The 20,221-nt window shown below is 49.7% G+C and overlaps 4 protein-coding genes across 26 annotated transcripts in view; 2 read left to right on the forward strand and 2 right to left on the reverse strand.

The window, feature by feature from the left end:
• LOC105481222 (zinc finger protein 142) overlaps window positions 1-4,842 on the reverse strand; it is a 28,225-nt gene extending 23,383 nt beyond the window's left edge. The window contains exons 1-4 of one of the 9 annotated variants that reach the window (XM_071073376.1): window positions 4,655-4,841; window positions 4,270-4,420; window positions 3,991-4,091; window positions 1,114-1,427 (exon numbers count right to left, since the gene is read on the reverse strand). In XM_071073376.1, coding sequence (XP_070929477.1) covers window positions 1,114-1,393 — 280 coding nt within the window. In that variant the 5' untranslated portion in view covers window positions 1,394-1,427; window positions 3,991-4,091; window positions 4,270-4,420; window positions 4,655-4,841. Of the gene's footprint in view, window positions 1-1,113; window positions 1,428-3,990; window positions 4,421-4,654 lie in introns of those variants that run through there. The other 8 variants (XM_011740626.3, XM_011740627.3, XM_011740629.3 and 5 more) reach the window with 8 other exon arrangements.
• A 72-nt stretch (window positions 4,843-4,914) lies between these two features.
• On the forward strand, window positions 4,915-9,378 carry LOC105481221 (BCS1 homolog, ubiquinol-cytochrome c reductase complex chaperone). Of its 7 annotated transcripts, none has more exons than XM_011740625.2 (8): window positions 4,915-5,029; window positions 6,537-6,905; window positions 7,004-7,143; window positions 7,354-7,548; window positions 7,792-7,855; window positions 8,112-8,281; window positions 8,485-8,602; window positions 8,750-9,378. In XM_011740625.2, exons 2-8 carry the CDS (start codon window positions 6,586-6,588, stop codon window positions 9,000-9,002), a joined length of 1,260 nt encoding a protein of 419 aa, XP_011738927.1. In that variant the 5' UTR covers window positions 4,915-5,029; window positions 6,537-6,585; the 3' UTR covers window positions 9,003-9,378. The 7 variants fall into 7 exon arrangements, with proteins under 7 accessions (XP_011738927.1, XP_024648464.1, XP_011738925.1 ...); XM_011740623.2 differs by lacking the exon at window positions 4,915-5,029 and adding an exon at window positions 5,036-5,202; XM_011740624.2 differs by lacking the exon at window positions 4,915-5,029 and adding an exon at window positions 5,036-5,160.
• Window positions 9,379-9,759: 381 nt separating this feature from the next.
• LOC105481227 (ring finger protein 25) lies at window positions 9,760-17,231 on the reverse strand. The gene is made up of 10 exons (XM_011740648.2): window positions 17,137-17,231; window positions 14,134-14,208; window positions 13,768-13,870; window positions 13,608-13,675; window positions 13,442-13,511; window positions 12,106-12,177; window positions 11,865-12,008; window positions 11,051-11,143; window positions 10,635-10,769; window positions 9,760-10,431 (listed from the first exon to the last, which is right to left on the reverse strand). Exons 1-10 carry the CDS (start codon window positions 17,175-17,177, stop codon window positions 9,853-9,855), a joined length of 1,380 nt encoding a protein of 459 aa, XP_011738950.1. The 5' UTR covers window positions 17,178-17,231; the 3' UTR covers window positions 9,760-9,852.
• Window positions 17,232-17,241: 10 nt separating this feature from the next.
• Window positions 17,242-20,221, forward strand: part of LOC105481225 (serine/threonine kinase 36) — a 30,614-nt gene continuing 27,634 nt past the window's right edge. The window contains exons 1-5 of one of the 9 annotated variants that reach the window (XM_071073380.1): window positions 17,242-17,422; window positions 17,837-17,912; window positions 18,019-18,121; window positions 18,839-18,979; window positions 19,093-19,170. In XM_071073380.1, the coding sequence (XP_070929481.1) occupies window positions 18,038-18,121; window positions 18,839-18,979; window positions 19,093-19,170 (303 nt within the window). In that variant the 5' untranslated portion in view covers window positions 17,242-17,422; window positions 17,837-17,912; window positions 18,019-18,037. The other 8 variants (XM_011740646.2, XM_011740642.3, XM_011740643.3 and 5 more) reach the window with 8 other exon arrangements.

Raw genomic sequence — 20,221 nt, forward strand, 5'->3', positions numbered from 1 at the left:
CTATGGCTGGAGGATGGCAATTAAAAAACAGGGAAGCTTCCTGAAAATAAGAGGTGATGACAATGGGATGAATAAAGGGAGAATCTTTTTTTTTTTTTTTTTTTTTTTTTTTTTTGAGACGGAGTCTCGCTTTGTCGCCCAGGCTGGAGTGCAGTGGCCGGATCTCAGCTCACTGCAAGCTCCGCCTCCCGGGTTTACGCCATTCTCCTGCCTCAGCCTCCCGAGTAGCTGGGACTACAGGCGCCCACCACCTCGCCCGGCTAGTTTTTTGTATTTTTAGTAGAGACGGGGTTTCACCATATTAGCCAGGATGGTCTCGATCTCCTGACCTCGTGATCCGCCCGTCTCGGCCTCCCAAAGTGCTGGGATTACAGGCTTGAGCCACCGCGCCCGGCCAAAGGGAGAATCTTTCATCTGAGATAAATACAAATGCTCAACTTCTGCTGTTTGTTTGTTTTGTTTTGTTTTTAAAGTGGTAGGGGTCTCACTATATTGCCCAAGCTGGAGTGCAGTTGCTATTCACAGGTATGATCATAACATACTGCAGCCTCTAACTCCTGGGCTTAAGCAATCTTCCTGCTTCAGCCTCCCAAGTAGCTGAGACTACAGGTGCATGCCACCGTACCAGGCCTCAACTCTTATTCTTAACAACATGCCTTGGATGAGTAAAGTATGTTATACACAAAAAACTAGGGCAGGGAAATACCAGATCACTTCTGGAAAGCCCTGCCAAGACAGGGTTTTTGCTTAATCCCTGGCTGCAGTTCCTGGGTAGGAGGGTCAATATGGAGGAAAGAACCTCCAAGGACTGTAAGAGTAGGGACAAGCCAGGATTCGGCAGAGGTGTCAGAAAGGTCTTACTTTCTGGATTACTGCCTAGCACACACATGAAGCCCTTGCAGGAAGGACTGCCAAAAGCTTGGTAGAAGGCTGTGCACCACTTCGCCAGCCTTCAATCAACATGCACCAACTGCAAACCAAATGACAACATCTCCAAGTATAAAAATAGGATGCTACCTTGTGTTCTCATCATATTTATACAGAATCAAAAATAACCCAGACAAAACCTCAGAGCTGCCTGTCCCACTGGCCTGCTTGCAACTGTGTTTGTACCTGGGGTCTCTCCAGGAGCACCTGGGGTCAGGGTTCCAGCTACTGTCTCCACAATGATCTCCATGTTCCCTGGACCCTCTTCAGTTGCTGTGGCCTCTACCAGCAGGCAGCCTGGCTCAGTAGGCAAAGGCGCAGGGTCCCCGGAAGGACAGGGGCTCTGGACAGGCCCCAGGATTCCACGGTTAGAGAGAGGCGGGGGGATCAGCAATAGCTCAGGACACAGTCCATCCATCTCTCCGGTGCTATGGGCTGGCTGTGAGTCCAAAAGTGGGTCTGTCATCACCACCGACTTGTGTGTTTTGGCCTCTTAAATGCTGACAAGCCAACCAGAAGAAAAACAAAGTAAAGTTAGAGTTCATACTTTCTTCCCAGCTGGTGTGGGTACACAGCCCAGTGCCCACCGACTTAGGCATTTTCTTGCATGGCAATATGCCACATATACCTTATGAGACTAAATAGAGGCTTTCTTTTATGATAATGTTCAGAACAAAAAGTATAAAAATGATAACGGAACATTAGGAGAGAGCCAACAAGTATTGGCCAACATATTAATGACTGCAGGTTGTCTCCCGCTAGCTAAGTGCCCTTAGCCAAGTCATTAAGCAATTTGGGTCTCAGATTTCTTATCTGCAGCAAAATTAGGTGGGGCCAAAGAATCTCAGAAGTCCCTTTTTTTTTGTTTTGAGACAGAGTCTCGCTCTGTCACCCAGGCTGGAGTGCAGTGGAGTGATCTCGGCTCACTGCAACCTCCACCTCCTGGGTTCAAGCAATTCTCCTGCCTCAGCCTCCCTACTAGCTGGACTACAGGCAGGCGACACACACGCCTGGGTAAATTTTGTATTTTTAGTAGCGATGGAGTTTCACCATGTTGGCCAAGCTGATCTCGAACTTCTGACCTCAGGTGATCGGCCCACTTTGGCCTCCCAAAGTGCTGGGATTACAGGCGTGAGCCACCTTGCCTGGCCCCTTTCTCTCTTAACCTTTGATAATCTCACTATTCCTCAGAATGGATTATAAGGAAGGCCCGGCCGAGCGCGGTGGCTCAAGCCTGTAATCCCAGCACTTTGGGAGGCCGAGGCGGGCGGATCACAAGGTCAGGAGATCGAGACCACTGTGAAACCCCGTCTCTACTAAAAATACAAAAAATTAGCCGGGCGCGGTGGCGGGCGCCTGTAGTCCCAGCTACTCAGGAGGCTGAGGCAGGAGAATGGCGTGAACCCGGGAGGTGGAGCTTGCAGTGAGCTGAGATCCGGCCACTGCACTCCAGCCTGGGTGACAGAGCGAGACTCCGTCTCGAAAAAAAAAAAAAAATAAGGAAGGCCCTTCCTTCATCATCTGGATCCTGCTGACCTCCCCAGACTCATCTCCCACTTCTCCCCTCAGCAGATCTCTGAACCAGATGATGTGCCATTCTCCAGACTCACAACGTTCTCTTTTGCTTTCATACCCTCATAGCCTTTTGCGTCTCTTGGCTTGATACGCCTTTTCCCCTTTTCAATCTTTCTCTCTTGTCTGGCTAACCAATTAACTATCCTTGAAGAAGCTACACAAATGTCACTTCCACCATGAAGGCTTCCTGACATTCTTTTTTTTGAGACAGTCTTAGTCTGTCACCCAGGCTGGAGTGCAGTGGCATGATCTCAGCTCACTGCAACCTCCGCCTCCTGGGTTCAAGCGATTCTCCTGCCTCAGTCTCCTGAGTAGCTGGGATTACAGGCATGCGCCACCATGCCTGGCTACTATTTTGTATTTTTAGTAGAGATGGGATTTCTCCATGTTGGTCAGGCTGGTCTTGAACTCCCGAACTCAGGTGATCCACCCGCCTCAGCCTCCCAAAGTGCTGGGATTACAGGCGTGAGGCACTGCACTGGCCTGGCTTCCTGACACTCTTAATTTTCTCTCTTCTGGCATCCTGAGAGCACTCTGTACACAGCCCCTTTCAGAAACGAGGTCACACTGCACTGTTTTTTACCCATCAGTCTCTCTCCCTAGATGTGTAGCTTTTTAGCAATTTGTTGACATTATCACTTCAATGACATCACTTTGTGATACTGATGTTATCACTTCAACGAACACAAATCACCCACAATCGAAGCTTCCAGTGAAGAAGCACAGACATGGAGCTGCACTGGAGTAACGCTAGGTATCTTGCACTAAACCAGTGGTTCCTCACCTATAACATAACACGTTTGTAGAAATTTCAAACTCATTAACTGACTATGGCCTCAAACTAAATATGGGAACATAACTGAGAAATGAATGACAATTAAATTGCATACCCTGTTATACATGGCTAAAATGAGTTTAAGCTGAATAATTAGTAATTAATAAGAATGATAGGAATCACTTCATGAAATTGAGTCACAGAGAAGATGCAAAAAGAAAAAAAAAAAAAAAAAGAAGAAACCAGGCGGGGCACGGTGGCTCACGCCTGTAATCCCAGCACTTTGGGAGGCTGAGGCGGGTGGATCGGGCGGGCCGATCACCTGAGGTCAGGAATTCGAGACCAGCCTGGCTAACATTGTGAATCCCCATTTCTACTAAAAGTACAAAAAAACAGTAGGGCGTGGTGGCACACGCCTGTAATCATCCCAGCTACTCGGGAGGTTGAGTGAGGAGAATCGCTGGAACCCGGGAGGTGGAGGCTGCAGTGAGCCGAGATCGCACCAATGCACTCCAGCTTGGGCAACAAGAGCGAGAAACTCCGTCTCAAAAAACAAACGAACAAGCAAACAAAACCCAAGATCCTGCAATCTGATAGTCCCTATTTCCAGAATCCCACGACTCAAAACAACAGATCATAGGGATTCACAAGGTGGCTGGGAAGTGCACTCCCGTGGCCAGAGGGATTCTCTGGAAACCGCAGTCTCCACTTACTGAATATTATCGCTGCTCTGGGGAATCTTCCAGCTTGGCCATACATGGCCTCCGGGGGGAGCCAAGGAGGACGCTGAGCCGTCAAGATTAAGAACCTTCACCTGAGGAAGGGCAAGGTGAGGTAGGAGACAGGTGGGCACGAGAGAAGAAATACGCTTATCTTCCGGGCAGGAGGACTGAGGAAGAGAAAGGACAGACTAAGGCAGAGAGGAGGTCTGGAGAAATAACGGGCCCCGGCCCAGGGACCCAGGTTCCCACTTGCCTCTGGCTCTGACTCACCGCGTAGCCTTGGACAGACACAGTCGCATCGCTTCTCTGGGCCTCAGCTTTCCTGTCTGTAAAATGGAGGTGATGACAGTGTCCACATCGTCGGGCGGGAGCTGGATCATAAAAGCCAGCGAACGGGAAAGGCGGCTTGTAACCTGGAAGGCTTGGGATGGAGCATCGTCATGATTTTGGTCCTGAGAGCAGCGGGTACCGGGCGGGGTCCAGAAGCGTGACGCAACTGCGGTGCCGGGGCCCAGCTCCTCTGGGTGCTCCCTTCAGTACCTCCTCCCGAGAGTTCCCAGAGCCCAGGCCCACCCTGATCCCGGGGCTCGAAAAACTTTGCCTCCAGCTTGCTTCACCCGCGTTCCCTTCCCAGTTCCGCCCCGCAGCTACTCACCTCCAGACCCCGAGCCGGCTGTCGCCGCATCTCTATGGTCGGCCGCGGCTGGAGCGGCCCCCGGTGCCCCCTTTGTGCGACCGCCTCCGGCCCAGCCGCCTCTAGGATATTGGGGATGTGGAAGCCACTCTCTCTTCCTCTTGCCGGCTGCCGGGGTACTCTATGTTTTCTCTCTCTGGTTTTTCCCGCCCTCCACCCCAACTCCAGCCCTGAAGCCGGAGAAGCACCATCGAGAGCTCTGGGATAGAGTGGCGTGGGCTTCTTGGTGGGTGTGGCGGGAAGTCGATGAAAGGACCCGGGGCGGGGCCGAGCGCAGCTTCCCCAAAGTGCAGGCGCGGTGAAACCATCGAGACAGAGGGCCAGAGAGTCGTATCGGTGAGAAGGCTGAGCGACGGATTACCCCAAAGCATGTGGCTGGAGGCGCGAGCTGGGGTGTGGGCGAGGTTCCTGGGTGTCGCAGAGGGGCCGGAGGCGGGAGAGCTTTGTCTGTGGCCTTCCATGCATAGGTGTTTTGGAATTCTGGATACCAATTCTGAGGCTCAGCCGAGGTCTCTGCTGTCAGCTCATCTCCCTGCATGCCAGGGGCAGGGCAAAGTGGCCGGGGTTCGGGGTTGGAGGAGAGGTGTACTAGAAACAACTTCGCGCTTATCCCTCAGGATCTTATTGTCTACAATGTGACGATCCGTGGAGAAAGTAGCAGATGGGCAGATTTTCAGTTGGGGAGAATGAGGGAGAAAAGAACGGGCATTCCGAGCCAAGAGAACTGCATGAACAAGGAGTTGGGAGGTTGCTTACTTGTTGAACATATTTGTTGCGTATTTGCATATTTACTGAACAGGTAGTGTTGGGAGCTAATCCATGAAAGGTAGGTGGGCGCCGTATTGTAGAGGGCCTTGAGTACCAGGCTGAGTTTGTACCCAGTTCAGGGGTCTGTTGGGAGCCAGCCATTGAAGGTGCTGGAGCAGAGAGAGAGATGGAATTGGAGCTTATCCCTATGATGAAAGATCTGGACCCTTTTGTAGCTGTTCCGTGAAGCCAGAGGTGAAGACCTTTTTTTTTTTTTTTTTTTTTTGAGACAGAGTCTCGCTCTGCCGCCCAGGCTAGAGTGCAGTGGCGTGATCTTGGCTCACTGCAAGCTCCGCCTCCCGGGTTCACGCCATTCTCCTGCCTCAGCCTCCCGAGTAGCTGGGACTACAGGCGCCCGCCACCTCGCCCGGCTAGTTTTTTTGTATTTTTTAGTAGAGACGGGGTTTCACCGTGTCAGCCAGGATGGTCTCGATCTCCTGACCTCGTGATCCGCCCGTCTCGGCCTCCCAAAGTGCTGGGATTACAGGCTTGAGCCACCGCGCCCGGCCTAAGGTGAAGACCTTTTAAAATGCCATTTCAAGAACTATGATTTTAAAGACAGTTTAGGTGGGAGGTAATAAAGGTATAAACAGGACATTAGATATTGGGGATGTAAGGGTGAGGATATTTGAAGGACATTACTCATAACAAGGCATAGGGTTACTGACAAGTCAATGGATGCTTCTCCTTTGCTGACTGCAGCCAGTGGGTCCCTTTTTATCAAAGCTGGTCCCAGGGACGACAAAAATCTTGTCCATCCATTATCCTGATGTGAAGCCAGTTTATATAGCTCTTTTTGGTTTAAGGCATCTCCAGACATGGTCCTCTGGTAGGAAACAGGTATGAGTAGACTAATGAAGGGCAAAATGGGATGAGGGGCCTGGAGTCTCCACCCTTGCATTCCAACACTACCCTTACCCCACAAAAGGAGGATATTGACCCACACAGTAGTGCTGACCTGTGGGCAGGGCTGGGGAGGTCCAGTTTCTAAAGTAATCTTGTGCTTTGTCCCTTCTCCACTGTTCCCCACCCCTAGGTTTTTGTAACACCCCAGGGCCTGTAAGGTTTGGTGTTTCCCTTTCAAGATGCCACTTTCAGACTTTATTCTGGCCCTGAAGGACAATCCCTACTTTGGGGCTGGATTTGGGCTGGTGGGTGTGGGCACAGCCCTGGCCTTGGCCCGGAAGGGTGCCCAACTGGGCCTGGTGGCATTCCGGCGCCATTACATGATCACACTGGAAGTCCCTGCTCGAGACAGGAGCTATGCCTGGTTGCTTAGCTGGCTCACCCGCCACAGTACCCGTACTCAGCACCTCAGTGTCGAGACTTCGTACCTTCAGCATGAGAGCGGCCGTATTTCCACTAAGTTTGAATTTGTCCCCAGCCCTGGAAACCACTTTATCTGGTAAAGTTGGGAGCTAGGGAGGGCTGTGCGAGTAGAAAAGAACGATGGAAGCTGGGTTTGACCCATTCACTCACTCTGTTTTGATCGTTCTTATTCAGGTATCGGGGGAAATGGATCCGGGTAGAACGAAGTCGAGAGATGCAGATGATAGACTTGCAGACGGGAACTCCTTGGGAATCTGTCACCTTCACGGCCCTGGGCACTGACCGAAAGGTTTTCTTCAACATCCTGGAGGAAGGTGTGGGATGGCACAGGCAGGCTTTCTCGGGACATTGCAGGGATGGGGACATTTGACATCAGATGAGCAGTTTGGAGAGGTGGAATAAGCAGGCTGTGGTGAGCCCATGGGAACAGGGGGCCAGAAGGAAGCTGTTTGGCTCAGCTCCACCTAACTGAAGAATCAGCCATGGTGAAGAGAATTACTGGCTTTATCTCTTCTCCTTCCCAGCTCGAGAGCTAGCCTTGCAGCAGGAGGAAGGGAAGACCGTGATGTACACAGCTGTGGGCTCTGAATGGCGTCCCTTTGGCTATCCACGCCGCCGGCGACCACTGAATTCTGTGGTTCTGCAACAGGGTCTGGCTGACCGAATTGTCAGAGATGTCCAGGAATTCATCGATAACCCCAAGTGGTACACTGACAGAGGTGAGAAGCAGCTGGGGTCTCGGCTGTGCTGTTTTTGACATTTTTAGAGGGGACAGGTTGGTCTCTGGCCAGATGAGGTGATATAAAGCTCTAGTCCAATTCCCAGAGATTAAGAGGAATGAAAAGTTGTGTATGAGAATGATTTACTTCTGTACCAAGATTATCAGGCTTCCAGGGGCCAGGGCTGGGAATGAACATGGATATCTGGGGCAAAAGACATGATCATCCTGGCTCTATCCCTAGGCATTCCCTACAGACGTGGCTACCTGCTTTATGGGCCCCCTGGTTGCGGAAAGAGCAGTTTTATGTGAGTATTCAAAATTTCTCTTAACTTGGCAAAATGAAGCCTTTTTGGAAACGCTGGGCTGATGGGGTTGGAAAGGGAAATGAATCTGGGAACTTGGGACCGGGGACCAGGATAAACATGAAATGTGTGGAACATTAGGGTGTGAGGTAGAAATCAGGCCTCTGAGACACATGTCCCCAGACTGTGAGGAGAGTAGCTGGGCCTGAGGAAGCATTTCCAGGTTGCCTGCTACTTCCTGCCATCCCATCCTCCATAGCACAGCCCTGGCTGGGGAACTGGAGCACAGCATCTGCCTGCTGAGCCTCACAGACTCTAGCCTCTCTGATGACCGGCTCAACCACCTGCTGAGCGTGGCCCCGCAGCAGAGCCTGGTGCTCCTGGAGGATGTGGATGCTGCTTTTCTCAGTCGAGACTTGGCTGTGGAGAGTAAGTGAGGGGTTCTGGAGGAAGGGGAGTGAGTAACTGTGGAACAGGGGAAGAAAACAGAAATCCAGAGGGCTGGTGGAGGATACCTGGGTTAGTGACAAGAGCCCATGAGACGCATGGATAAGTAGGGGAACATAGTGGGGCATGCTGATTTTATGCTGGGCTATGATTACTCATGCTTCCTTATCTTTGCCTTCCTCCAGACCCAGTCAAGTACCAAGGCCTAGGTCGCCTCACCTTCAGTGGACTGCTCAATGCCTTGGATGGTGTGGCTTCCACTGAGGCCCGCATTGTGTTCATGACCACCAACCACGTTGACAGGTAGGAAGGAGCCAAGCATCCTGAGACTGAGGCAAGAGCCCACCCACTCCCCTAGTGCCTTGGGAGGAACAGGAGGTCGAGGAGCCATCTCTGTTGGGTACTAGTGTGACCACTGCCTGTGACTCTGCTTTCCCTATCTTCTCTCAGGCTGGACCCTGCCCTGATACGCCCCGGGCGAGTGGACCTGAAGGAGTATGTGGGCTACTGCTCACACTGGCAGCTGTCCCAGATGTTCCAGAGGTTCTATCCAGGGCAGGCACCTTCCTTAGCTGAGGACTTTGCAGAACGTGTCCTTCAAGCTACAACCCAGATCAGTCCTGCCCAGGTGCAGGGCTACTTCATGCTGTATAAAAATGACCCTGTGGGGGCAATTCACAATGCTGAGTCTCTGAGGAGGTGATCAGGCTGGGCTCAGCTCAGCTCTCCTCCTTTAGTTCAATAAACATCTGCCACACTACTCTGCTCTCATCTCCCTTTATCACTGAATTGGTACTTGAGTAAGACAGGGGCTGCAATCACAGGTGTAGAGGACTACATGCTCACAAACAAGACGTTCCGATAAGTCCTGCTCTTGCAAACGAAGCAGGGTGTTCCGGATAAGTCCTGCTCTTGCAAACGAAGCAGGGTGGTGGGGTCTTGTTTATGTGTAAACATCTTGAAAATCCAGAAATTCAGGGAAAGGTCAGAAAAACGACAATGTGTCTTGTGACTTGGCAACATTCCACAAACGACTGTATAAAATAAAGCAGAGCGCGCCATTCGAGGCGGCCGCCATGTTTGTCTTGTCTTGTGTGTTCATTCCTTTGTTTAGGAAACACGCGGACCCCAACACACAGGTGCTTATAGGGATCAGCCAGGCAACCAGACACACAAATGATGGGGCACAGCCTAAGATAAAGAGATGAGACACAAAACGGGAAACTAAATTCCTCTACCTAAAGGCATTCTATGTATATAAATAATGGACAGGCGTGGATGTGTACACAATGGGTTGTTAATGACATCCCACTAGTTTTCCCTGAAACCCACTATACTAGCTGCTGAGATGTCAGACCCTCTACCCAGCTCTTTGGAGAATAGACTTCAGAGTGAAGTTGGGGACTGCTCTGCCACACCCCAGTCTTACTAGGAATTGAGAAAAAGAGCCATTCCTCACAGGCTAGGTGCTGCTGAGCAAAGAAAGCCAAACAAGGCCAAATACCTTTATTACCCCCCTCCCATCCCCAATTCCCTGTCCCCCACAAGTCCTGCTAGGAACCATCCTCAGATTCCAGGCCCAGGGGCTCCCTCCGAGTACCAGGCCGGTATGCTCCCTGGCCCCGAGGCAGGCGGGGGTAGGAAGAACCCGGTGTCCGGCCTTTAGAGCGCTCCCAGCGAACACAGTCCCGAGTCCTGCGGGGTGGGGGGCCCTGCCAGCTGCCAGGCCCCTTCTCTTGTGGAGGACCTTCAACTCCTTGGCTATGGGGTTCTGGCTTTAGGTCCATGGGCTCCTTGAGGGGCCCCTCAGGAGGTGGCAGTTCCTGGGTGTCACGGGTACCTTTAGGGGCGTGGCACTCCCCTCCCTTCGGGTGCCTCCGTTCGGGCTGTCGCCAGGGACCTCGACTGGGCTTGGGGGGATCTAGCATAGCTTTCTGGGTTTCGCCCAACCTTTGCTGATTTGACCCAGCCCCTGGAATCTTCTCACACATGTACTGGGTTGCCACAGGCAGAGGAGTTGGCAAGGTGGACTGGACAGCTGATGAGGTGGGCAGTTCTGCTGCAAGGGTGCTGGGTGGTTGGGATCCTTTGGAGACATCTACAGCTGACTCAGGTTCCGCAGGGGTAGGAGGCTAGAAAGAAGTGACAAGATGCAGTGAGGGAGATGCAGCTCCTCGAGGCAGGGAACTACAGGCCCCTCTCCTACTATCTGGGCTGACCATGATCAGCCTATCATCTCTGTGGTTAGAACAAAGCTCACTCTGGGGCCATGGCCGATTGGGGTTTGTAGGAAGGCTGGTGGCATTACGGGACAACTGGGAAACCCTTCCCTCACCTGCTGAAGGCTGATGAAGTAACGGTTTCGCTCAGCCTCAAGGTCAATGATTCCCCCCCGTTCCTGCTGCCTCTGGTAGAGCCGCTTGCGTTCTTCTTGCTGGCGCAAGCTCTCTGCACTGGGCTGGTACAGCTCCTGGAAGGAAGAATGGCAGAGAGGAAATAATGAACAGCAGAAGGCAGACTCAAATCCCTACTCCTCCGAGGCTGCCTCAGGAGATCTGCACTGGTTTTGCCCCTCAGGTCTGGGCTCCCAGAGTCTTAGGCTCCCACCAGTGGGGGATGTGGCTTTGCAGAGAGGTCCTAGGCAGTTCAAGCCCAATTTCAGAGATCCCATGTGACACAGACAAGATGCCATTCCTTACTCTTTAGAAAATGCCATTACTCCTGGCTCAGACTGGAAGAAAGACCCCTTACCATGGGCTGTTGGGGTTCAGGGGCTGCTTTCAGCGAGGCAAGATCATAAACGAGGGGCTCTCTGCACACTGGACACTGCACACCGACTTCCTTCTAAAAAAGAGGAAAAATCATATGCCTGTGTCACAGCCCAGGATGTCCCCTGGTGCTGACCCATCAGCCAACCTAATCTGCAGAGGGCTGGGACTAAAGGGCACAGGGACACTGGTTCAGCAGTGAGTTGGGACAGAGCACGGGTTGTCTAACTAGAGATCTGGGAACCCCCTGAAACTGCATGCAATATGTAAGTGTATAGAAGGATGCCCTGGCCAGGCACGGTGGCTCGTGCCTGTAACCCCAGCACTTTGGGAGGCCACGGCGGGCAGATCACTTGAGGTCATGAGTTTGAGACCAGCCTGGCCAACATGGTGAAACCCCATCTCTACTGAAAATACAAAAATTAGCTGGGCATGGTGGCTCATGCCTATAATCCCAGCTACTCAGGAGGCTGAGGCAGGAGGATTGCTTGAACCCAGGAGGCAGAGGTTGCAGTGAGCCGAGTGCTTGAACCCAGGAGGCGGAGGATGCAGTGAGCCGAGATTGCACTACTGCACTCCAGCCTGGGTGGCAGAGTGACACCCCATCTCAAAAAAAAAAATAAATAAATAAAAAATAAAAGGATGCCCTTTGTTCTGGACAGAGGTAAGAGTTCATTAATCTCAAGGTTATCTATGACCCTAAAAAGGTGAAGAGCCACTGGAGTGGAGGGATGGAAAGGTTGTGAAAGGCTGTGCCTAAGGGTGTCAGATGAGTGTGCAGGTCTGGTAAGGTCTACCTGTTTGGTTGCAGCATGCTGCCGTTCCTGTTCCTGCTCCTGTCCTTGTGCCTTCAGCTCTTGCTCCATGTGCTGGATGTACCGAGCAAGGCAGTGGCAGTGGAAGTAGTGGTAACAGGGTGTTTTGGTAAAGGCCTCCTTCTCCTAGAGGGAAGGCAGATATAGGGCACTAAGTCAGAGCTCTCTCACAGCCCTCATCTTGGTCCCAAGCAGAATGCCAGGTCCCAAGAGAGAAACCCACCTGGAAACCATAGAGGCAGATGACACACTGGCCATGAGGGATGTTGTTATCTGTGAGAATTTCCTTCCCTTTCTGAGGAGAGAAGACACTGATTAAACAGGGGGTTAGGGGGAAGAATGGTGAGCAAGGCCTGTCTACTACTCCTAGGAGTGACTGGCTGGACTTGGCTCCTACCAGGCCAGTTTGTTACCTTGTGTTTATGCATTTCTGTCTTGGTGATGCTACCTCTGCCGGGAATCAATCCTTCTCCACGTCTCTGCCCCTCCCCCAAAATTTGATCTTCCTGGTTTCAAAATTCAACCTAATTGTTTTTCCTTTCATTAAGTCACTTTTAATATATCTTGGAGATGAAAATAATACACCTTGAGAGAAAAAAATGTTCAATTAAAACTCATCTTCTGGGAGGCCTTTCTTGATTAGTCCCCTTCAATATCATTCCCCCATGGGGCAATGAGTTTGTTCTAAGTCAGCTTTCAGAAAGCATGTCAAAGCATGGACAACCCGAATGGACAGAAAATTCACAAGGCATTGAGTTGGGCTGTGAACTATGCATTTGAATTGTTATTTGAACAGCTAATAGTGTACTCTGGAATTCTACAAAGTCCAAGGCTGCATTGTGGAGGCCTGACCTAGGACTGCTACAGTGGCCTATCAAACCCACTCTCTTTGACTCTCGGCCACCCACCTTCATTCTATTCTGAACATTTTTCTTAAAAATTTAAACTAGGAGAGGCTGGGCATGGTGGCTCATGCCTATAATCCCAGCACTTTGGGTGGCCAAGGCAGGTGGATTATCTGAAGTCAGGAGTTCAAGACTAGCCTGGCCAACAAGGAGAAACCCCATCTCTACTAAAAATACAAAATTAGCTGGGTGTGGTGGTACATGCCTGTAATCCTAGCTATTTGGGAAGCTGAGGCAGGAGAATCACTTGAACCTGGGAGGCAGAGGTTGCAGTGAGCTGAGATCACACCACTGCACTCCAGCCTGGATGACAGACTAAGACTGTCTCAAAAAAATAAATAAATAAATAAAATAAAAATAAAAAATAAATAAACTAGAGGAAAATAAGACTGTACTTTATATTTTTAATCTCAAACAGCAGAAGTTTTCCGTGTATATTGGAGCTCCAGGTGTTGCTTCATGTGGGTTGTTTCACTAAGCAGTGTCTTTCGGGAAGTTTCTCAAATAGAAGAGTCTCATTTCTCTGGATTAATTTAGGTCTTACTTAATGATTCCAGATCTATTTAAGATTCTAGGCCCATGGTTTCCCTTTTACAGCTAGAAACTGCTCTAGCTCGAAGGAAAGAACATATCCCAGACTAGCGCACCTCTTACCTCAATGAGTTCATAGAGCATGGCTGCGCCCAGCCCGGCCTTGGCCACATGGCCTAGCGCTTGTAAGATCCTGGAGGAAGAGGGCAAACCACATATTAGGCCTGCCCATTTCCGTCACTGGGCAAAGCTGTAGCTGAGCTTTCCCTGTTTGACAGGTTCAACTTACGTGTGGATCTGTTCATCTGAAAGTCCTCGGGGATTTCGGATAGATATCTGTGGCACCTCATGGGGATACTAGTGGGGGCAAATAACAAGTTACTGCTGAACTGATCCACCCCAGGGACTCTCCCCTTCCTCCCTTTGCTGCCACAGAGTAGGGGCTTCACCTCTGCTGGGACCTGAAGCACCAGAGTGAAGCAGACATACTGTGAATCCTGGTCCTCTGCAGTGGCAGGATGCAAAGTGATGTAGATCTCCCACGGTGAAGTTCTGCAGGTGGATCAAGTGGAAACGCAGATGTGACTGTGTAAGGACTTGGGGGCTGGGGAGGATGGGGTTGAGACAGTAAAGTGGGCAAAGAAAGTACACATTGGACTCTTTCTTTTGGGGTAGGATTAAAGGAATAGCTTTTGTCTACACAAGAGAAATATTATCTCTGAATCAAGGCTTACACTGTCTTAAGACCCAGATTCGGCATAGAACCTCTCCTCATTACTAGGGGGACTCCTGCCCACCGCTGGTTGAATACATACCTGCCATTTCCTTTAATCACCTGTAGTTCATCCAGATAGATGGACTCCAACACTTCAACTTCAGAGGGAAGGACCCTAGAGAGACAGGAGTAGACTGACTTTCCATTACAACTCTCCCTGTGGAAGCCTGCTAAGACCAATAAACGCGGGCTTTGTAGAAAAATGGCAATCTACCAGAATGCATTTTCCTGCTAAACTCCTTAAAAACAAGGAAAATGTTACCTTAAGTTTTCAACTGGCCAAATAGGAGGCACAAAAATCAGAATTTTAAGCATTATTTCTGCCAAGAGATGAAGAAGTGGATTCCAGAAAAATAAAATGACTAACCAAGGCTTAACATAGGTAGAACTGGGCCCAGAGTCGGGTTTCCTGACTCCCTGTTTAAGTTTCATTCCCCTTAGTGGCTGACTTTCTGGTCTAGAGGTATGGCACCCATTTACTAGCATTAACGTTACCAATATTACTCCAGCCTTTCCCTACATCAATGTCCAGTGTGGATCCCAGTGCCTTGGCTACTGTCTACATACACTTTTAACACCAGTCACCCTAAGCCTTCTTAAAGGAGATAGCAACCTCAACACAACAGGTCTAGGGTGGTGTAAAGGCTGTGTTGTAATGGAAAAGCCAGCAGCCTCGGAGTTAGTAACAGGTACCAATCACTTACAAGCTATGCGATCTGGGAAGTGACCTCTCTGTAAGCTTAAGTTATCCTGTCTATCACATATAGATGATAACACCTACTCTCTAGGGTTACTATGAGGATAAAAGGTGATTTGTTTATATAAAGTACCTAATAGTATCTGGGCTATAGTAGCTAGTCTACATCCTCTTTTTCTTCCTGTCTGTATATAACCTTCTCCCTTAGAAGGAAGAGGGAAGGAGGGAGGTAGTAGAGTACTCTGGATGTATTTATGACCCTGGCTGTCTAGTTGATCTAGATCAGCCTGTTGAGGTTAGCATCCATGTTCCGATGTAAATCAGAGGACACACATGCTTAAGCATAGAAACAGTAGTTGTATTGAAATTGAAGCTGAGTGATCAGTTTGTGTCTACAGCTCTACCAGGTGATACATGGAAAAATGCATACTTTCCTTTCTCATACTGCTCTCTCTTCATTCTAAGAGTAAGGCTGCTCCAGCATGACTTATGTCAGTTGTTGTTAAGTCTTAGGCAGAAACTTCAAAATATAAAATACAAAGCTTTACACCTCACAGAAAATAGTGTAGTTTTGGCTGACATGGGATGGGAGTCTCACAGCACTACAGGCTGCTGCACTCACTGTTGTTCTCTCCATGGCTCAAGGTGTCTCCCCTGAATCTTAAAAGTTCCCCTGAACAGGTCAACTATAAGTTATCCCAGCACTTTGGGAGGCTGAGGTGGGAGGATCACTTGAGGCCAGGAGTTCGAGACCAGCCTGGGCAACAAAGCGAGACTATCTCTACAGAAAATAAAAAATTAGCTGGACACAGTGGTCCCAGCTACTTGGGAGGCTGAGGCAGAAGAATCGCTGGAGCCCAGGAGGTTGAGTCTGTAATGAGCCATGATCTTGCCACTGTACTCCAGCCTGGGTGACAAAGTAAGACTCCGTCTCTTAAAAAAAGAAAAGAAAAAGTTTCCCTGAACACTTTGAAAACCAGTAGTCTAGATAGTCTTAATAAAGGCCAGTACTAGCAGGGCTCCCTGAACCAATGTAACACTGAGGTGTAGCCTCAGTCAAGTGGCCCTTCAATACTTTGCCTACCCTAGTTATGTGGGTCCTGGATGGGATGCTGGTAAGGTGGTGACAACAAAATGGGGGAGAGGGGACTGAAGAATGTCCTAGTATAAAGAATCTAAGGTGTGGAGTCAGATAGATGTGGATTTCTAGTCGCAATTTTCCACCTTTTGGCAAATCACTTTACTTCTTTGGGGCTCATCTAATCTTCCCAGGTGCCTGCACCTCAGTTATTAATGAAAAGGAGGCCGGGTGTGGTGGCTCACGCCTGTAATTCCAGCACCTTGGGAGGCTGAGGTGGGAGGATCACTTGAACCCAGGGGTTCAAGACTGGCCTGGCCAACATGGCAAAACTCTGTCTCTACAAAAAATACAAAATTAGCTGGGCATGGTGGCACACACCTGTAGCCTCAGCTACTTGGAAGGCTGAGGCAGGAGGATCACCTGAGCCTGGGGAGGTTGAGGCTGCAGTGAGCCATAATCGCACCACCGCACTCCAGCGTGGGCGACAGTGAGACTCTGTCTCAAAAAACAAAACAAAACAAAACAAAAAAACAGACTTAAGTATATTACAAATCCATCGTGATCCTCTCAACTATTCTGAGGTAAATACCACACCCACTTTGTTTTTACAGCTGAGGACACTGACTCACAGAAGCTAGATGGCCTGGTCAGCATCACACAGCTAATAAAATGCGGAGTTAACCCACATTGATCCTACTTCCAAATCCCAGAGTCCTTCCATGTTCTAGTCTTTAGTTAAGAATGCCTGAGAGAAGGACTAGAGGGACTTTATGTGAGGTGTAAAGCTTTATTCAGACAATAGTCCTCACTAGTGCTGTGTGGGAGAGAGAAGGTTGAGGAAAGCGTCGGCGGAAAAACGCTGATTCAAGGAGAAAGGGGTACCGAACTGGAGGGCACTAGTTCTGAGAGGCGAAAGGGAGATGGGGAGGTCTGACGGGCAGGCATCCCCCAAAGCCCCTGAGAAAATTCATTTGAGGAGCATAGAAAGGGATAGCGTGAAGCTGGAGGAAAGGGGATCGAACCGGATAAGGCGAGGCCTGAACTGGTCTGGCGGGCGCAGACCCAGTCTCTTCTCACTCAGATCAGCGCCCCTCCACCCTCCCGTTCCCCAGTCTAGAAGATCTCCCAGAGGAGATGTCAGCATCTCTGCCATCCCTCATCCTTCGCTCCACCCCACACGCCCGCCGTACGGACCGTCTGCGACAGCTGCTAGGCCTCTGGACTAGATCCAGACTGTCAGCCAAAGCCCATGCCCCCGAAGTTACCAGTCCTCCTCCCCTGCAGCTGCAGACGCAGACGCCGCCATGTCTTCACCGGCCCGCAGCCGGAACCGGAAATGCCCTTAGGGAAGTCGGAGGCGGAAAACTAAGAGGGGTGGGCAGCTAGCGTCGTTTCTAGGCAACCGCAGACTCCGGGTCCTTAGCCAGGCCTGATGGCCCAGAGGCAGTTCGGATGCGTCCCAGGAAGTGCCCATGTGTGGTCCGCCGTCCCTCCCACACCTCTGAGCGCCTTTGTCCTCTGAACTTCTCACCAGTTCTAGCGAGTGAAATTGTTAGAAAGGGAGCCAAAAGAGACTGGCGAGAGGGGCGGGTGGAGAAGAATTGTAAGTCAGGCAACGTATGCAGGCAGCCAGAAGATATGGGGCTAAAGGCCAGGGAATCCGTCCCTGGGCCTGAGGAGCTTGGATCTCCTAGGCTGGGGATGAGAGAGGGACCCTGGCTTGCGAAGCGCATGGACCAGGGGGTCTGAGAGCAGGTGCTGAGGAATCTGGGAGTGGCAGGAACTTGGGGGAGACTCGAAGGAGCAGGGTTGGGTGGGCGATGCTAGGTTAAGAGAGCAGGGTCGAGTGGGCCAAGCTGGGTGAGGGAGAAGGGGGACCAGGTGTCAGGTGGGCATGGGGCCGGGTTGGGGACAGGAGGCTGAAAGTGGAGAGGAACTACAAAGAGATGCTGTGTTTGTTCCAAGATCGCATCATCTTTGCATCATTCTACCCTCCCATGTTTTTTGAGGCTTGGTCTTTGTGAAAAAGAGAAAAGGCAAGGTGGCTAACATTTTTCCTTTCCCATGCCCCAACTAGGCCTCCCAGATGTTGTGGAATTGTCCCTGGATCTATAGCTCTTCACCGTCTCTACCTTTTTCCTTCTAAGAGATTCTGAAACCTCTGTCATGGAAAAGTACCACGTGTTGGAGATGATTGGAGAAGGCTCTTTTGGGAGGGTGTACAAGGGTCGAAGAAAATACAGTGCTCAGGTATTGTACAAAGAGGGATACCTTTTGGGTGGGATTTGGTACCCCCAACTCCAGTGGAAAATGGGTCTAGAAGGGATGTATGTATACCAGTTTATATTCCTAAGGCATTGACTCTCTCATACTTCTTATGGAGTATAAGCTCTGAAGTTGTATTATTTGGGTATAAGTTCCATCTCTACCGCTTTCTAACCCTAGAATTATGGACAAATTACTTAACTTCTCTATGTCTCAATTTCCTCATCTCTAGAATGGGGATAAGAACAGCAACTGATTGATGGCAAGTATGTTGAGATTAAGTATGTTGTCACATTAAATCAGTACAGTGCCTGGCTCTTAGTAAACAACAAATATTATTATTATTAGTCTCTAGCACACCATGTAGTAAGAGGTAAACCACTTGAACTCTATTATTTCCTCTTAATTTTTTTTCCTTTCCTTTCCCCTAAATCTCATCTTGACTGCTTTGGTCAAATCAGAACACTTCTCCTAGAAGGTGAGATGTTTTGCCCATGCTGTTTCCTCCTGGGATGAGGAGTGGGGAAAGCCTGGATAAGGCCAGGGTACCATGGAGAAAATGGAAGCGGGAGACTGACAGAAATAATAAGAGTTACTCAAACACTCTAAAGTCTGACTTCTGGAGCTCTGAGATTAAGTCTGAAATTCTGGCTCTTTTCAGTAGTGTGATTAGGCATTAACTTTTCACCTTACCACTGACAGGTCGTGGCCCTGAAGTTCATCCCAAAATTGGGGCGCTCAGAGAAGGAGCTGAGGAATTTGCAACGAGAGATTGAAATAATGCGGGGTCTGCGGCATCCCAACATTGTGCATATGCTTGACAGCTTTGAAACTGACAAAGAGGTGTGCTTTGACAGTTTTGGGCCCTGTCTCCCCAAGCACAAGGGTTCCAGGAATTTCCCAACCTCAGAATATATGAATCTGGAGCCATCAGTGCCACTGCCTTCTCTCTGTAGGTGGTGGTGGTGACAGACTATGCTGAGGGAGAGCTCTTTCAGATTCTAGAAGATGATGGAAAACTTCCCGAAGACCAGGTATGCTTCCTGCCTTCAACTTCCCACCACCAACCTCTCTCCAGGTTAGGAACTGATAGAGCAAGCTAAGGACACTGAGAGTCTCCATTTCTTCTCAGACTTCTGAGAAGAATGTAAGAGTCTAGGTATATAGAGGCAGTGTGGTGTGGGAGTAAATTATATAAACATTAGAGCCAAAATATCTGAGTAGGAAGCTTGGCTCTGCACCTTCCTAGCTGGGTCTGCTTGGACAAGTTACTTTAATTTCTTTGTGCTTAGTTTCCTCATTTGTAAAATGAAGATAATAATCATGTTTGCCTGATAAGTCTATGGTGAAGAGTGATAAGTCATGTAATGTGTTTGAATAGTTGCTATTAACATTGTTGTTATTAGATACCTTTAGGGAAGAAGGACCAGTGAAATGGTACCAGAAAGAGGGCAGTAAGAATAAAGGTTGTGGTGAGTCAGGATTTGGCACCAGGACATAGTGGTTAGCAGTGGGATTTTGTTACACATATCCTCCAGCCACATTTATTCTAGGGGTTTCTCTGTACTCAAGCAAGTAGGCCCCCCTTGGGATTCATTATTGCAGCATTCCCTTTCCTTCTAAGCACTCACCACTATTTGTAAGTAATCTTTTTTTTATTATTTTATTTTTAATTGAATTTTATTTTTTGAGATGGAGTCTTGCTTTGTTGCCCAGGCTGGAGTGCAGTGGCAGGATCTTGGCTCACAACAACCTCCGCCTCCTAGGTTCAAGCAATTATCATGCCTTAGCCTCCCCAGTAGCCGGGATTATAGCATGTGCCACCATGCCCAGCTAATTTTGTACTTTTAGTAGAGATGGGGTTTTACCATGCTGGCCAGGCTGGTCTCGAACTCCTGGCCTCAGGTGATCTGCCCGCCTCAGCCTCCCAAAGTGCTGGGATTACAGGCGTGAGCCACCATGCCTAATCACCATATTTGTTTTATCTGTCTTGATTGTTTGTCTGACTACTTTTCTTGAAAAAAGGCATTTTGTTTTATTTAATAACAGGTAATGTGTATTGAATATTTACTATGTGCCAGGCAC

The sequence above is a fragment of the Macaca nemestrina genome, chromosome 11 (assembly GCF_043159975.1).
Source record: "Macaca nemestrina isolate mMacNem1 chromosome 11, mMacNem.hap1, whole genome shotgun sequence".
NCBI lineage: Eukaryota > Metazoa > Chordata > Mammalia > Primates > Cercopithecidae > Macaca > Macaca nemestrina.

Bases quoted from the DNA above. Each gene is read 5' to 3' on its own strand.
- LOC105481221 (XM_011740625.2), top strand. From the start codon at position 6,586: ATGCCACTTTCAGACTTTATTCTGGCCCTGAAGGACAATCCCTACTTT. The intron at 6,906-7,003 runs GTAAAGTTGGGA...GTTCTTATTCAG, and splicing joins CCTGGAAACCACTTTATCTG to GTATCGGGGGAAATGGATCC. The intron at 7,144-7,353 runs GTGTGGGATGGC...TCTCCTTCCCAG, and splicing joins CTTCAACATCCTGGAGGAAG to CTCGAGAGCTAGCCTTGCAG.
- LOC105481227 (XM_011740648.2), bottom strand. From the start codon at position 17,177: ATGGCGGCGTCTGCGTCTGCAGCTGCAGGGGAGGAGGACTG. The intron at 13,871-14,133 runs GTATGTATTCAA...ATCCACCTGCAG, and splicing joins GTGATTAAAGGAAATGGCAG to AACTTCACCGTGGGAGATCT. The intron at 13,512-13,607 runs GTAAGTTGAACC...CTCTTCCTCCAG, and splicing joins TCAGATGAACAGATCCACAC to GATCTTACAAGCGCTAGGCC.